Source organism: Chlorocebus sabaeus, chromosome 13 (assembly GCF_047675955.1).
Source record: "Chlorocebus sabaeus isolate Y175 chromosome 13, mChlSab1.0.hap1, whole genome shotgun sequence".
Classification (NCBI taxonomy): domain Eukaryota; kingdom Metazoa; phylum Chordata; class Mammalia; order Primates; family Cercopithecidae; genus Chlorocebus; species Chlorocebus sabaeus.
The window spans coordinates 68,416,767-68,431,460 of NC_132916.1; the positions used below are offsets into that span (position 1 = coordinate 68,416,767).

Consider the following 14,694-nt stretch of genomic DNA (forward strand, 5'->3'; position numbering starts at 1 on the left):
CCTGAGTGGGTAAAAGAGTGGCTATATTAGTTCTCCTTTCATTTTTCTGTCCTCAAAAACCTAGAGAATCTGTGGTGAGTAGTGGAAGAAAATTCAATTTAAAAACATTTATTTGAGGCTGGGCGTGGTGGCTCATGCCTGTAATCCAAGTACTTTGGGAGGCTGAGGCAGGCGGATCACCTGAGGTCAGGAGTTCGAGACCAGCCTGGCCAACATGGTGAAACCCTGTCTCTACCAAAAATACAAAAAAAAATTAGCTGGGCGTGGTGGTGGGTGCCTGTAATCCCAGCTACTTGGGAGGCCGAAGCAGGAGAATTGCTTAAACCTGGGAGGTGGAGATTGCAGTGAGCCGAGATCACACCACCACTGCACTCCAGCCTAGGCGAAAAGCAAAACTCTGCCTCAAAAAAAAAAATTTTTATTTGATACCTTTTTGATTAGTCAGGACTCTTCACTGCTGATGAATCGTAACAAGCTTAATCAAATAGAGAACTTACTGGCTCATGTAACTGAAAAATCCAGGGGCAGACAACCTTCAGGCATGGTTGGATCCAGGTGCTTACAAGCTATCTCATTAGGAACCTGTCTCGCTCCCTCTTTTGAGTCTGTATTGCCTCTCTATTGGCTTTTGTTGTTGTTGTTGTTAACTTCAACTCTTCTCTTGTGGAGGCAAGGTGGCTGCTAGCCAGTCTTGCTCATATTTATCTGGTTTTAACAGCTCCAGAAGAAAGAGAAAGCCTTACTTTCCTATTGTTCCAGCACATTTTTTGGGCCTGGATCTTATTTCTGCAACTTAAGCATGGTGTCCCTCTCTGAACCAATCACCAGTGCCAGGGAGATACCGCGCTCTGATTGGATAAGCCCAGGAGCCCAAGAGCCTAGTGCCCAGGGATGAGATTAACCTTATACAAATGACATGGACTAAGAGAGGGGGAATGTGGCTTCCCAAAGGAAAAATGTCAAGAGGGTCATTTCTAAAAGTAGAAAAGGATGCTAGACATGCCTTCCCTCCTTCCCCCTCAAAAAGACTTAGGTCCCCAATGTCTACTTTGTGCGATATATTACTTTTGGCATTATGGGAATGAAATGATAAGCACGACATCCCTCAGAAGGCTTAGACCAGAATCATGTGAATATGCAGTCGCATACACGTGAATTTAGTAATGAACAACTTAGTAAGTGCTATAACAGAAATAATAGTTAATAGCTAATATGTATTGAATGCTTTCTAGATCCTAGGTACTGGTCTAAGTATTTTACTTGGTTTAACCTATTTAGTCTCCAAAAGAACCAGAAAAGTAGTTGCTATCTCTCCATTTTGCAAATGAGGAAGCTGAGGCACAGAGAAGTTAGTTAAAAGTGCTTTTGGAACACAAAGTTCTAGCCCGTCGGATAGTGAGATCTCCATGCAACTCTACTGTGTGAAGAGGACTTAAAATTTTAGGGTAGATTTCACCGGAGAGTGATAGGGAAACAGTCTAAATTCTAGGAAGAAGGAACAATACATGAAGGAAAGGGAGCTGGAAAACTGCAAGAGATGTTTAGGGAATGGCAAGAAGTTTGACTTTTGCTAGGCTTGCAAAAAAGAGATGGAAGGAAAGTGACGGGAAAAATGGTTCACTGGGACCGGTTGTAAAGCTTGGCTGCCGTTCCAAGTCCAACTTGTTCCACAGACTGTAGAATTCTTTAGTAGGGGAGTGGTTGGAGCAGATAAACAAAAAATCGCCAGACCCCTGAGTGTTTTTAGGTGGGGATGTTGGCTTTGTATCTCTGCCGTGCATTCTTGGGATGTTTTGGAAGGTTTTTGCAAATGTCCTGTTGGGTGGCATTGAGATGGTTGTTTCTTTAAATGACTTAGCTCTGCCTTAGTGAAGATCTTTTTAAAAGCAGACCATTTTCTGACATTCTGTTTTCTGCAACTGCTATTGAAGAGGGGCAAAGCTGAGCCAGGCTCTTGTAGAACACTTTCAACACGAGACAAGTGGTTTTGTGTGTTTCTGTGACAGTTTTACAGTGAGGCCATTCAGTACTCAGAACTGAGAAGACAACATGGCACGCTTATTTAATAGTATTCTATTTGCTCTTCTATTTTGTCCAGTCATTAAATGGTGTTAGAATTGAGAATTAGGACTCTCTTTCCTTGCCAGAGAAAAACACAAGTGACTTGTTGACTACAAGATTTACTCTCACAGATATTTCCAGAGTAATATGAAATCCCGGCCAAGTATCTGCAGAAAAAAGCCAGCGGCATACGCTCCAACCTCTTTTCCTGAGTGCAGCTCCACAGCTACCTCTCCATGCCCAGAAGGACATCATAAATCATTTCTAATTTATGGGGAGCCCAGTCGTGAACTTCACCCTGCTAGTTGCTGGTGTTTGTCATCTACACACTGTGAGCTCCCTTCTTCAGTGCATAGAGACTTTTTCAGATCATCCATAGGACAGAAGGTTGAGATTTTTTTCCCTAGGACTGGCCCAGCCAAGAATTAAGGAGGGAGAAGACAGAAGATTCTTGTCCTTCAGGATTTTGCCACAAGTCTCACTCCCTTTATCCCAAATCGAGGACTGGGAAGGGGCAGAAACAATACCGTTATCATGATTAGCTTATTTTCTTTTATTTTGTTCAACAAATACACATATTTTTACAAAGCCAACAGCCTGTAAGTAAACGGTGGGGACACAGCAGTAAGCAAAACAGAATTTTGATTCTCAACGAGATGATACTTACATATGTTAGGAGGTGATGATGGGCTTTGCCCGAAAAGAAGAGGTAAAGTTGGGAAGGGGAATAACCATTCTATACCAGAAGTTCAGGGAAGGGACTTCTACTAAGGTGACCTTTGAGCAGAGACTTGTGGGACAAGATGGAGTGAGTCTAGCAGGTATCTGGGGAGATGGCCTCCTGGGAAGGACAGAGGCCACCATGCAGGGGCCACGCCTCAGGGGAGAAGCAGCGGGGCCCCAAGGAATTGAAGCCGAAAGCTAGAAGGAAGTGTTTAGGAGCCGGGCACGTGATAGGAGGGACAGCCTAAGGTGCTGTGGTGAGTTCAGAGATGATTGGAAGGGAGATGAGCAGCCATGGGAAGTTTTGGGAAGATTACCAGAGTATAAGCATGAAGTCAGGAAAATGCAGGGCAGTGCTTCCTTCACTTCCCAGAGAGAATTAGTGTGCACTGTTGTTATCAGAATTAAACTGTCAAAACGTCAATTAGCCCAATGCAGAGTGATGCAGAAATCATGGCTTTGTTTGATCTTGGTATAAAAAAGCTCTTATGATTTTCCAATTGGGATAAAAGTGACAGGCCATGGGCCATTTATTTACTCGACTGGTGGTAATACTTTTCATGGAGACACCTCAGCTACTGTAATCAGCTACATTCAGCGACCCGTGCCCCACTAGCATCTTCCCTGGCAGTATCTTGGTTATGCTGTAGCTGTGGTACATAGATCGGTGCATAGATTTCTGTGCATAGATTGGTGTGAGCTTCAAAGTCAAAGAGCAGCTGGTGGGATACTTGGGATCAGATTCGAGCAGGCTGCAATAACAGCAGGCTCTCAGTGATGACCTGGAGCCGACTGATGCCGTTTTCTGCTCACAAACAACTGACTCTAGTCCACAGCTACAGAGAGCTTGGGTTAGACTGATGTGCAGAAGTTACAGGGCGTGCGATTTGACTCCTTCTCTGGAATACCTTCCTCAAAATGAGGGTGATCGACACTGAAGTGGGCTGTGCCTTAGAGTGAGCATCTTCCCTCTGAATGATTTTAAGCAGGTGAGCACATCTCAGGAATATTCTGAGATAGCCCCTGCTTTGTGCGGTGTGTTGGACTAGAATGACCTCTCAGATTCATTGCAATGCAAACCCCCTCTGAGCCCATGGAAAAGTGTCCAGTGAATGTGCTCTGCAAACATGCAGGCACTATATAAACAAGAGGCAAATATTTTAAAAGGTGAAGAATGAGATACTTGTACTGCTGTGAGAGCGGTGGTTGGAATGTTGTGCCCCAGCAACATACTTTCCGTGCTCAGTCGCCTGCAGTTTGTTCTCATTGGCCCTGTACACAGGTATCCGCATTGTGTGTTAAACATGCTCTCAGCCAAAGACCAAACAAATAGCCAACGGCATTTTCCTATCAGAGCCTGTTTATAGGAATTAGAGCAAAAGAACAAAGCTGTTGGTTTTGATTCTTGGCAGGAAGCCAAGACTGCTGCTTCAAAGCTCCAGAGTTTACAAGAAAGAAAAGAGGGAGAATTTTTAGTTTACAAGGAAGAAAGGGGGAATTTTTAGCTGAGACTAAATTAGAATTTAAGCAAAAGAAAACTCAAAACTAAAACTAAATAATCCTCCGGGATCTATAATGGAAAGGCAGAATAAGTAAACCTGGTATGTTCCAGGCTATCAGATGATTTTTTAGTGCAAGAATGAACGTTTTAAAAGGTGCCCGAAGCAGAGATTACAGATAGCCTCGATTAATGATACAGGATCACACAGCATTTGAGCTTTATGAATTGTCCTTAGTGATCCTTGAATTTTGTCCCTTATTTTACAGATAATGGATTAGAGGCCCAGGAACTCAAAGTGACTCCCCAGGGTCACTCAACTAGTTGTAGGAATTCAAGGACTGGAATCCAGGACTCCTGGTAGCCATTTTGTGTTTTGGGTAATTTTAAAGAAGCAGCAAACAAGTAAAAGTTTTGTTTCTTATGAGCAAAGGGCCGATTAGGAAGACAGCCACAATGATTGAATTCTGAATTGGCAGTGCATTTGGTTTGCGAGAATGTGGCCTGATCCCTAGGCCAGAGGCACTTGCTCTTGCCTTCTTGCCACCTTCATCCTCAAGTTTAGGGCAGAACAGCCATGAATCTCTGGGCCTGTCCCCAGGAATGGAGTCCAAGACAACTGTTGGAGGAGGTCTACAGAATCCTGCCACTCCTCAGAGCCCAGTCAAGCATGAATGGGTTTTTACAATCCCTGGGAGGCTACAGTGGTCAAGGTCCTTCTAAAGCACCTGCAAAATCCCAGCAGTGTCCCACCTGTCACTGTGGGTGTTCTTTGACTTCCTGCATTGATAAGAGTTCTCTCCTCTTGGACCAGAGGCTGAACAAATTGAAACTGTATTTAAATAACAGCACTCTTTTTACATAATAGAACTCCCAGTTAAAAACAACAAAAAACAAACAAACAAAAAAACTCCTTGCCTGGTTAACTTTTTTCACTGAAATCACTAACCTTTAAGTGAGCTGTTGTTACTTGCTTCTGGAAGGCACGGGAAGAATGGAGTGAGTGAGGAATCCAAAGAAAGGGAGGGAAGCCTTCTGTGTATGTCTCCTTTTAAACCCATAGCTGTTCATTGTCCTTCTTTTGACCATATATTCATTCATTCACTCATTTTCCTGTTTGTTTCTATTCTGATTCTATCCAAAAAAATGTTTGACAAAACTTACAGTAAAGAACTTATATATTGTACATAAAATATAAATAAAGTCAGGTTTCAGAGAAGGAGGAAACAGATTCCATCCACGAATTGTCATATGAAGTCTGTGTCAAATATCCAGTTTTACTCTGATCTTTCTAGCAACCAGGATTTAAAAAGGAATACACAATTTCTAGTTATCAGAAAGGAAAAAAAATCCAGGTTCTTCAAGAAACTAAGTGTTGCTATTCTGTGGTGCATTAGGAAACACTTATGGAAGACTTTCATGCACTTACTACAAAGCTGGCTGCCCAGGGCACATCCTCCCACCCTGTCTCCTATCAGTGTCCTTGCTTGAGGCCCTGAAGCCTCTGAGCAAACATGTTCTTATTGTTATCACAAATGTCTTCTTAGTGTTATCAGTTGCTCCCTTTGGATGTGTCAAGGCCTGGTTTGGGGTAATGGCTTTAGTTTAGTTGAAATGATGTTGTCTAGAGTAGTTCCAGGATTTGCAGATTATGAGGCCAGGAGCAGGAATCGGGGAGCGTCAGAAATCTCATGCTACTGTAGCTGCCTGTTCTCTAACAGTGTAGCTTTCCTGCTCTTCAAAGTGCTCTAGACTCCTCATCTGGCCCTTCGCTGCTGTGTCAAAGTACATGTTTGAACAGAGGGTCTGGAGGAAATAGAGTTCTGCAGAACACACTTTGGGAAATGTTGACTCAGGATTAGGAGACGGCATGACCACGTGTTAATTTTATGCACCTTCTTGGCCCCTGAAAGTGAGGAGTGGACTTTGCAGTTGCATGGACATGTAGAGCACAGGATTTAATACTATACACACTCAGGAGAACACTACTAAGCTCCCAAGCCCCGGTTCAAAGTTCTACCAGGAATTTACATTTCTTCCAGAAGAAGAAAGAATCAATATTAAGATCCCCATGACTTTACATGTCTGTGAAAACTGATTATCATTATTATTTTTTTTTTTCTGAGATGGAGTTTCGCTCTTGTCACCCAGGCTGGAGTGCAATGGCAGGATCTTGGCTCACTGCAGCCTCTGCCTTCTGGGTTCAAATGGTTTTCCTGCCTCAGCCTCCTGAATAGCTGGGGTTACAGGTGCCCACCACTATGCCCAGCTAATTTTTGTATTTTTTGGAGATGGGGTTTTGCCATGTTGGCCAGGCTGGTCTCGAACTCCTGACCTCAGGTGATCCACCCACCTCAGCCCCCCAAAGTGCTAGGATTACAGGCATGAGCCACTGTTCCTGGCTGAAAGCTGATTATTCTTAATTGCCTTCTCCATCCTCCTAAGACCTGGGGATTGTCAGGTAATATACCAGAACTCTCCAGAATTAGTGAGAATGCAGGAGAAAGAGTTATAGAAATATGATGTGTTGGGCTTTTGTAATAGATGGAGTGAGAGAGAAAACACTAGAAAATAATTCATTTTCCTGGAATGCAAATGGGTTACCCAGAATATTTACGAATGTTTATGTTTTTTTAATGCAAGCATACATATCTTCTACATACACTGCATATCCATAGAATCATATGTTTTAGAATGCGACATTTCTAGCTTCAACGTTAGAAGCAGCCTTTATGCTCTCTAGCTGGTATGGAATAATATGTCTGGAAGCCAGGCCAAAGGTGGCCATTTGAAAGACCAGGGATGGCGGCTGGACTTCAGATCATGAGCTGCAGCCATTTGCTCTTGTCATAGCTGTGTTGATTCAACTCTGATCATGTGTTTTGTTAAGCAACTAAGAAAACGAGTTTGAGCCCTCATGTGAGCAGAATAAATGTGCTCAATTCTACTTGGAATGTTTTTCATAATTATCTTAAGGAATGACTTGATTCTTACCTGTGCTTGTTCTTTTTAAAAGTATTAGAAAGGAAGATATCCACACGACAAAGTAGAGAGGAGCTGATAAGAAGGGGAGTTCTTAAGGAATTGCCTGATCAAGGTGAGGAAATTAATCATACATTTTAAATATTTTGGTCCTTCATTCTTTGGTCTTTCTTTTGTTTTTCTTTTGAAATTTAAAATGATCATGGTCTTTGTAAGGTAAAGCAGTGATTACTGCATTCCAAGAGCCTTGCTCCCATTGGTGATGCCTTTGTGAGCTGCAGAGAATGTGAAGTATTACAAAATTCTAGTGACTTTCCTGGTGAATCCGTCACCATATGTCATTCTAAACCTAAAACTCTGCAAAGGTACATCCAAGGCCGATACAGATGAGATACAAGTGCTTATGGCTCCTTCTCTTCTCTATTCTTGAGCTTCAGTCTTTCTATTCACATGAAACTCATGTGTTTGAGTAAATGCAAAGTTTTAGCTTGGTTCATGCTATTTTGTTTCTTAAGACTACCAATAAAACAGAAGAGAGAAGGCACACATACCTCTTGTCCTTTGCACTCTATAATAACACTGAAATGTACAATCAATAAAACATGAATAGGCAGACTAAACTAACCTGCTTTCTGCCTTCTCTCAAGTAATTTTGCAGTATTGTTCTCTTTTCATTTCTCTGAATCTTTCCCTAGCAATGATTATTTCTAATTTTTTCCCCTATCTCTGATCTTCTCTTTTTTTCTCTATCCTCCCAAGGAGGAACTTTGTTCAGAAAAGACAAAGATCAGATAGAAACTGGTACTGACCCTCAAAAGAAGACACTAACATTGGTTATTTCTCCAAATAAATAATACCTAATCATTTTCATCGCTTCCACTGTTAAATTTAAAATTAAAGGACATTTTGTTGCAACATTGTTGATTTATCTCATGCCTCCCTTCACCTCACATTTACTGTAATAATAAAGTATTATTATTGTACTTTTATGGGAACAAATAAAATGCTATTAATTTAGAATTGAAATTGAAATTGAAATAATAATACAGCTGTTTTCCTGATATATGTTCCTTGCAAAGGACTTAACATTTTTTGGCATTCACTATTTGTAAATTAAAATGACATGCTTTTTCCAGCATCTGAATAATTCCAGAGTGGAGCTGAAAAATGCTTTCCTGTTTTTCTCCTGATTCAAAGAAAATAGGGAACTCTGGAGTGAATAGTAGCATTTTCTTAAGCCCTCGCAATTTTAGGTATTTTACTTCAATTTCTGACCTGTCAAACTTTTCTAACTCTACTTTGTGAATGAATTTTATGTTTTCCCTGTTTTTCTATTATTTTGAAGCTACTTATTTCCTGTTTGAGACTTTTAAGAGTTAAAAATGCATATTTCTAACTTTCAAAACTTAAAGGTAGACTTGCAATATCAAAATTAATCCCCTGTCCAATGTCTCTGAAGGCAATAGAGAAATAATACACCCATTGAAAGCTTAACACTGGGCCATCAGCTTTATGGGATGGGCCAATGCACTTATTAGGCATCATTTGTTTACAAATATTTTAAGGAAAGTACAAAATGGAACATTTTATGATTGAAACTGTTAATGGGTTTAAAGGTGAAGATTCAAAGCCCATCTTTTTTTCCTAATTAAAATTTGTAGGTAGAAAAAGAATTTGCTCTTTCTAAAAACCAAGTAGCAAGAGTCAGTTTAAAGAAATGATTTTTATTCTGCCTAATCTGTGAAACTGTTTGCCTCATAGATTATAATTTCTTGGGCCAACATATACTTCTCAGAAATCTGACTCTCTGATCTTGTTCTTTAACTTTTGCAGTGGAAAGTAAAAGTTTTAAAACATAAAAGAACAAAACTTTTTTTAACCTAACATAATATAATAATAGGCTTAATGTTTGAGAAGTCACAAACTACTAGATTTTACTTTGCAGCTTTTGCATCGTCCCTATCTAGAACTGTAGAAATTATCTAATGGTTGAAGGTTCCTGAGGATGTCAGTGGTAAATGGAGACCTTCCCCTTTTCAGCTGAGGGCTGGAGAAAATAGTTTTCTGTAATTTTCCCAAAAGCAATTATCTGGAGAATTTCAGTCTGAGAGACTAGAAGCTGCTGTTCTTGGTAACAACCTTCTTTCTGCTGCCAGTGAAGATTCGTTCTTTGCCTTGATCTTCTTGACCTTGCCTCTGCTCTTGACAGTGTCTGTCCATCAAGCCCTTTGTTCAGTCAGCCAGATAGACTTTGAAAATCCCTCTAGCTACCCTGAGTTTGACCCCATCCCATCATGTCCCATACTCTCCCAGTTATTATTATTTTTCCTTTTAGGTTCTCTTTTTTACATCCAGACATACCTTCAACCTAAAAGTTCAGTGATTCGTCTTCTCTCCAGGGAAGTCTATGATCTAGTACAAGTTTGCTGCTTACCTCTGCTTTTTTCCCTCCATCTTTTCCCTTAGCTTTTGACATGAGGGTGTGGAGGTGGTTTTGCCTGTGCACCGTCCTTTCCTTTTCTCCCACTGTGGACTTTTCTCACTTGCCTTTTGGTCATACATGATTTTCTCTTTCTATCTATCCTTCCTTTAACTATAATATATCCCTACTACACCTGTTTACTAGAAGGAGGTGATCCCCTTCAAACACCCTCGTGCTCCTTTTCCTGTTTGTGCTTTATCTCTCATTTCACTTTAAGCTGATACCTACGTTTTGAGTTTTCTTTTTCCTTTGCTCCCGTGAGACGTGTTGACTTGGGCCGCTTATTGTCACCTGCCATTCAGCTCAGCACCTTCTTGCTTTCCTTTGCTCTGCTTGTATTTTACTTACACACATACACTGTATCAAGGGTTTAACTTATTTTAATTCTAAAACAACTTCCTTAACACTCAATACTAGAAAACTTTTTCAATATACACAACAACTAATTAATAACTTTACTTCCCCTCTGTTTTGTTCTTGAATTCCTTATTTATCACAAATGTGTCTCTTTTTTCTACAATTATTTTCATACTAACTGGCTTTATTTCATGCCTCAAAGTAAGTATTTTCCACATTGTTGACTATTTCTATCATATGCTAATCCAATTTCTTCTTGTGTCATTACTATTAAAATTTATCTCTAGGTTTTTCTAAATTTAATAAATAAGTTATTTAATTAAAGAATTTTAATATAATAATGCTTAAAATAGAATTAAATTGTCATTGACATGACTTCAATATACTTTTATTACCAACTAAAGTCAAAGAAAACAAAGATAAATTTATATTTGAGTTACCTAAAAACTGAAGATTTTTATGTATAAGCAAGTGGTTTTCTATTTTGTTTGGAATTTTTGATTCTTCATTTTTATTTTATCTGGATATATTGTGTTCTCCTTTTTATAGCTAATTTCTTGGGATTTAATAATGGGAATTAAGAATCATTTGGGTTCTCTTTGTTTGACATATAGTCTTTAAAAAATTCTTACTTTAATTTTATTAAAATAGTTGAGATTTACTTGTAATGGCATTGCCTTCAATTATTGTTTATTTTAGTTTTACACAGGACTCAGTTATAGGTTATTGGGAGTTATATGACTAAGCAATGACTGCTTTTTCATTCTAAAAATGACATAATTTCATGATATGTGGTTGATGTATTAAAATGTCATACCTGTTTGTTCAGAAGGCAAATGGATTTTATTGTTAAGCCAAAGCAATTCAATCATATTTAATGACAATTTGGGAAATGGTTTCTGTTTTATAATGATTGCCAAGAGAAGAGTAGTAAAAATAGGAAGAGCTCTAATTAAGCAGATTTTTAGGTTTGCGCAAACCTTCCGTTCATTAATAATATTTCTTTTACAATGGTAGCAAAGCCTCTTAAAATTTTCCAGATATAAAGTAGGGTTAATCTTTTCAAGAATCACTGAACTAAATGTTTCTGCAAAGTCTCTTTCACTTTAGAAACCCCCAGGAATTATGGAAATACGGGAGTTAAAATTAGTCATTTATGATTTAGATATATATTCAATATTGCATCCATTACAGTTTTTAAAAATTCCTTTGTGATTACTTTTTTATGTGTGCTTTTTTTTCTTGAATGTATTCAAATTATTTTTAGGACAACTTAGGGACTTTTTGGCTAGTTTTATATAATAATTACCTGAGTATACTTTAATCTTTCCATAAATAAAGAAATAAAAATAAAAATAGCCTTTTATCATCTTTTCCCTGAATATAGAGTAGAAGTTATATTACTGTGCGAAGTTAGCACATCATATACTTAATATATTCTGGAACCAGTAGTACTTGGAAATTTTCATATTCTCCCACTTATTGTTTGTATGTGTAATTACATTTCATGTTATTTGTGTGTTTGCATTCACCTTGTGTTTTTGGTGCTTGTAAAATGTTTATTCCATTTTCCAGATTATTCCTCTCGCCATTTTATTTCTGAATGACGAAGAAACACATAAGTATTGACTTCAGCCAAACCTAAGAACCAGAACAGAGGGACTCTACTGCCCTGGGATATTGCATAATTAGGATGATCATTCCTATTGTCTTGAAATGATGCATAGATATTCCTTCCGTAGCAGCTTTTCCTCAAGTCTGAGGATTTTCTAGCTCTTTTGTTTTGAATAAACTGGTGAAACAGTGCAGGGTGTATTTGGTTCCCAGGGACTGAAACATGAATCCAAATTCTACAATCCTAGTAACTGGAAAACTTGTTTTTAAGAAAGCCAGCAAGTTAGACATCTAGGTGTTTCTTTCCCATTTTAGATGGAGATGTAACAGTTAACTTTGAAAATTCAAACGGGCACATGATACCCATCGGAGAGGAATCTACCCGAGAGGAAAATGTAGTAAAGTCTGAAGAAGGTAATGGCTCTGTTTCTGAAAAAACACCACCTCTGGAGGAAAAGGCAGAAGATAAGAAAGGTAAAATAAAGAGAAACCCGTATTATTTACTTTAGTGTAGCTCATTGTCTAGAACCAGCACTTAGGCTCCAACTAGTGACTCTAAAACCAGCAGTCTGAAGAGGAGAGGTTTACAAATGGAAAAAAGAAAGAAATGATAACTAGTAAAGTGAAATCGGATGATTTTCTTAGGTAGATACATCCATTTTATAAGCACAGCATTTGATTCTCTTAATTATTAATAAATGTTAATTAAAAGTAATAATCAGAAGGGGTGGCCTCTTTAATCATTAAAGATGTCTGGGAAGATTATCCTTTCTTTGGAGCTTTGTCTCAGGATCATAATGAAAGTGAGAAATCTGAGCATCTTTCTCTGCTAGTTACAACTGGCCCCGTGAGCAGTTCAGCATGGAGGAATATCAAAACCCACATGGCTTGTTCAGCCCAGCACTGTCTTCAGCAGTGGGAACTCGGCTGGTGGCATCCACATGTCCAGTATCGTAAGTTTCAAATGTTTCTGAGAGAGACCCAGGAATAGCTCCCGGAGATGCCATGGACTGTGGTTGCTCTGCTGCCTGATTCCCACAGCCTCTGTGCAATTGGAAACTTCAAAATGTGCCAGAGGCAATTATGCTATTCCCAGAAGACTTCTTTAGAGACCTTGGTTCCTAGAGTGAATATGCCACAGCAGATTGAGATACCTGCAAAATACATGTCTATCAGGTACTCCCGGAACATTCACAAATTCCTAGTTATGGATTGATGACATCTTGATACCACTGCTGTGATGATACCACTGCGTAGGAACCTCCAAACATGAAAAGAAACTTCTATAAGGAGAGGTTTTGGGGGGAGATTCTAGATGCCTCCATGCAGCATAGAAAGGAATCTTTAGGAAATACACTATTTCCTGTTTTATAATGTGTGCCTCTAAGTTGAATGGTAAAATTTTGTCAAACCTAGTGCATGTTCTGTGGGCATTTTGAACTCTTAGAAACTGATGAAAGTGAATTCTCTTCCTCTGTTCTTGACCCAGATCCTTGAGAGAGAAAGGGAAAAAAGAGTATTTGATGGCCCTATTAAACACACCTTGTAACTTAAAATCATCTTCTCTGGAAGTTCGTAGCCATTCATTATTTGCATATATATTAGCCTTTGAAAGTTTTAGAAGCCTGTGTAAATAATCTGTTGGAAATGTATTATTTTGCTTTATTTCAAGGACTTTATCTTGCCTTGTTCCATTGATGGACTCTGGTTAAGCTTATGTACACAAATTATGAAATTAACCAATACTTTCAATGATAATATTCCTGGAACATAAAAAGAAAGTAGACTTACATAAATTTTAGTGGGATTCAGCTGAAAGTATTCACGCAAGTAGTGATGTTTTTTGTTTAAGTCTTTCTGTCCTGTCTCACCAGACTGATGAATTTCAAATCCATCTGTGGTTTGTCCCTGGCAGCCTTCTCACATCCCAAAATCTCATCCTGTATTACGTAACAGTGCCATCTCTGGTGCCTGGTCTGTGCAGGGTATTCGTCACCGGACTGGCCAGACATCAAAGGAAGTGTTTCCCTTATCAACATAATAAAAAGTTCCTGACAGTTTTATATGAATTAACCAACAGTCCTTGATGTTCTTGAAAGAAGATAGCAGATCTATGGGTCCATGAATAGTTCAGAGATGTTTTTCTTTACTTAGACTTAGTACATTCAATTCTTCCTTGTCTGATAAGGTCCAAGAGAGCCTCTTGCTTGGTTAGTAGTACATGAGGAAGGATTTGGGAGTGCTGGATGCTGACATACCACTAATGAGGCAGTGCGGCTCTCTCCTGAGTGGAAAGAGAACACACCAGAGCCACAGGAGAAGCACTAGGTATAGAAGCCACTTCCTGAGACTGAAAAGAATGTCACACATAACTAATGTTACAGTGTATTATGTTAATTAGAAAACGCCTTATGACAAAAGTAACAATTTATTTCTCTAGAAAAACATTTTTAATTCTGAAGACCAACTCAAGCTTCACTTTTGCCTCTGCTCCTCTTTTGGTCTCACTGCTTGTGTGAGCTCACTACCATGCAAATCCCACTATCCCATGATCTTAATTCACCCTTTATTTTGGGATACAGTGCTCCCTTTCCTCCTGCATGAAGCCAACTTATTCAAGAGCATTCTGTCATCTATTTGCTTATATTTGCAAAACCATATCATCTGCCTTTAGAGCCCTAGATGTGTATTATATCTCTTCATAAGACAGTATCTCAATACTTTAATATTTGAAACATCGCCATCAAAGAAAGCAAAACAAATGGCACATGGTGTCCTTCACACTTGCTCTGTGAGTAGATTCCACCCAGGCCCTCCGGGCGTTTCTGGGGCTCCTGAAGGCACCTGATTCTGTAGTTGGTATGGTGGTCTTGGGCCTCCTCTGCCTAATACTTGATAGAGACTTCTTCCTTAAGGTCTTTGGGGCTCTTGGTCTCCCATTATTCTTTCTCAGTAAGGGCCTTTATATATATAAGAG

The 14,694-nt window shown here is 39.2% G+C and overlaps 1 protein-coding gene across 8 annotated transcripts in view; it reads left to right on the plus strand.

Annotated features, from left to right (window-relative positions):
• Positions 1–14,694, plus strand: part of PHACTR2 (phosphatase and actin regulator 2) — a 301,180-nt gene that overhangs the window by 206,682 nt on the left and 79,804 nt on the right. For 7 of the 8 annotated variants that reach the window (XM_073022540.1, XM_008006801.3, XM_008006805.3 and 4 more), the window contains exons 3-4: positions 7,299–7,379; positions 12,033–12,191. In XM_073022540.1, coding sequence (XP_072878641.1) covers positions 7,299–7,379; positions 12,033–12,191 — 240 coding nt within the window. The remainder of the gene's footprint in view (positions 1–7,298; positions 7,380–12,032; positions 12,192–14,694) is intronic. The other variant, XM_073022541.1, reaches the window with a different exon arrangement.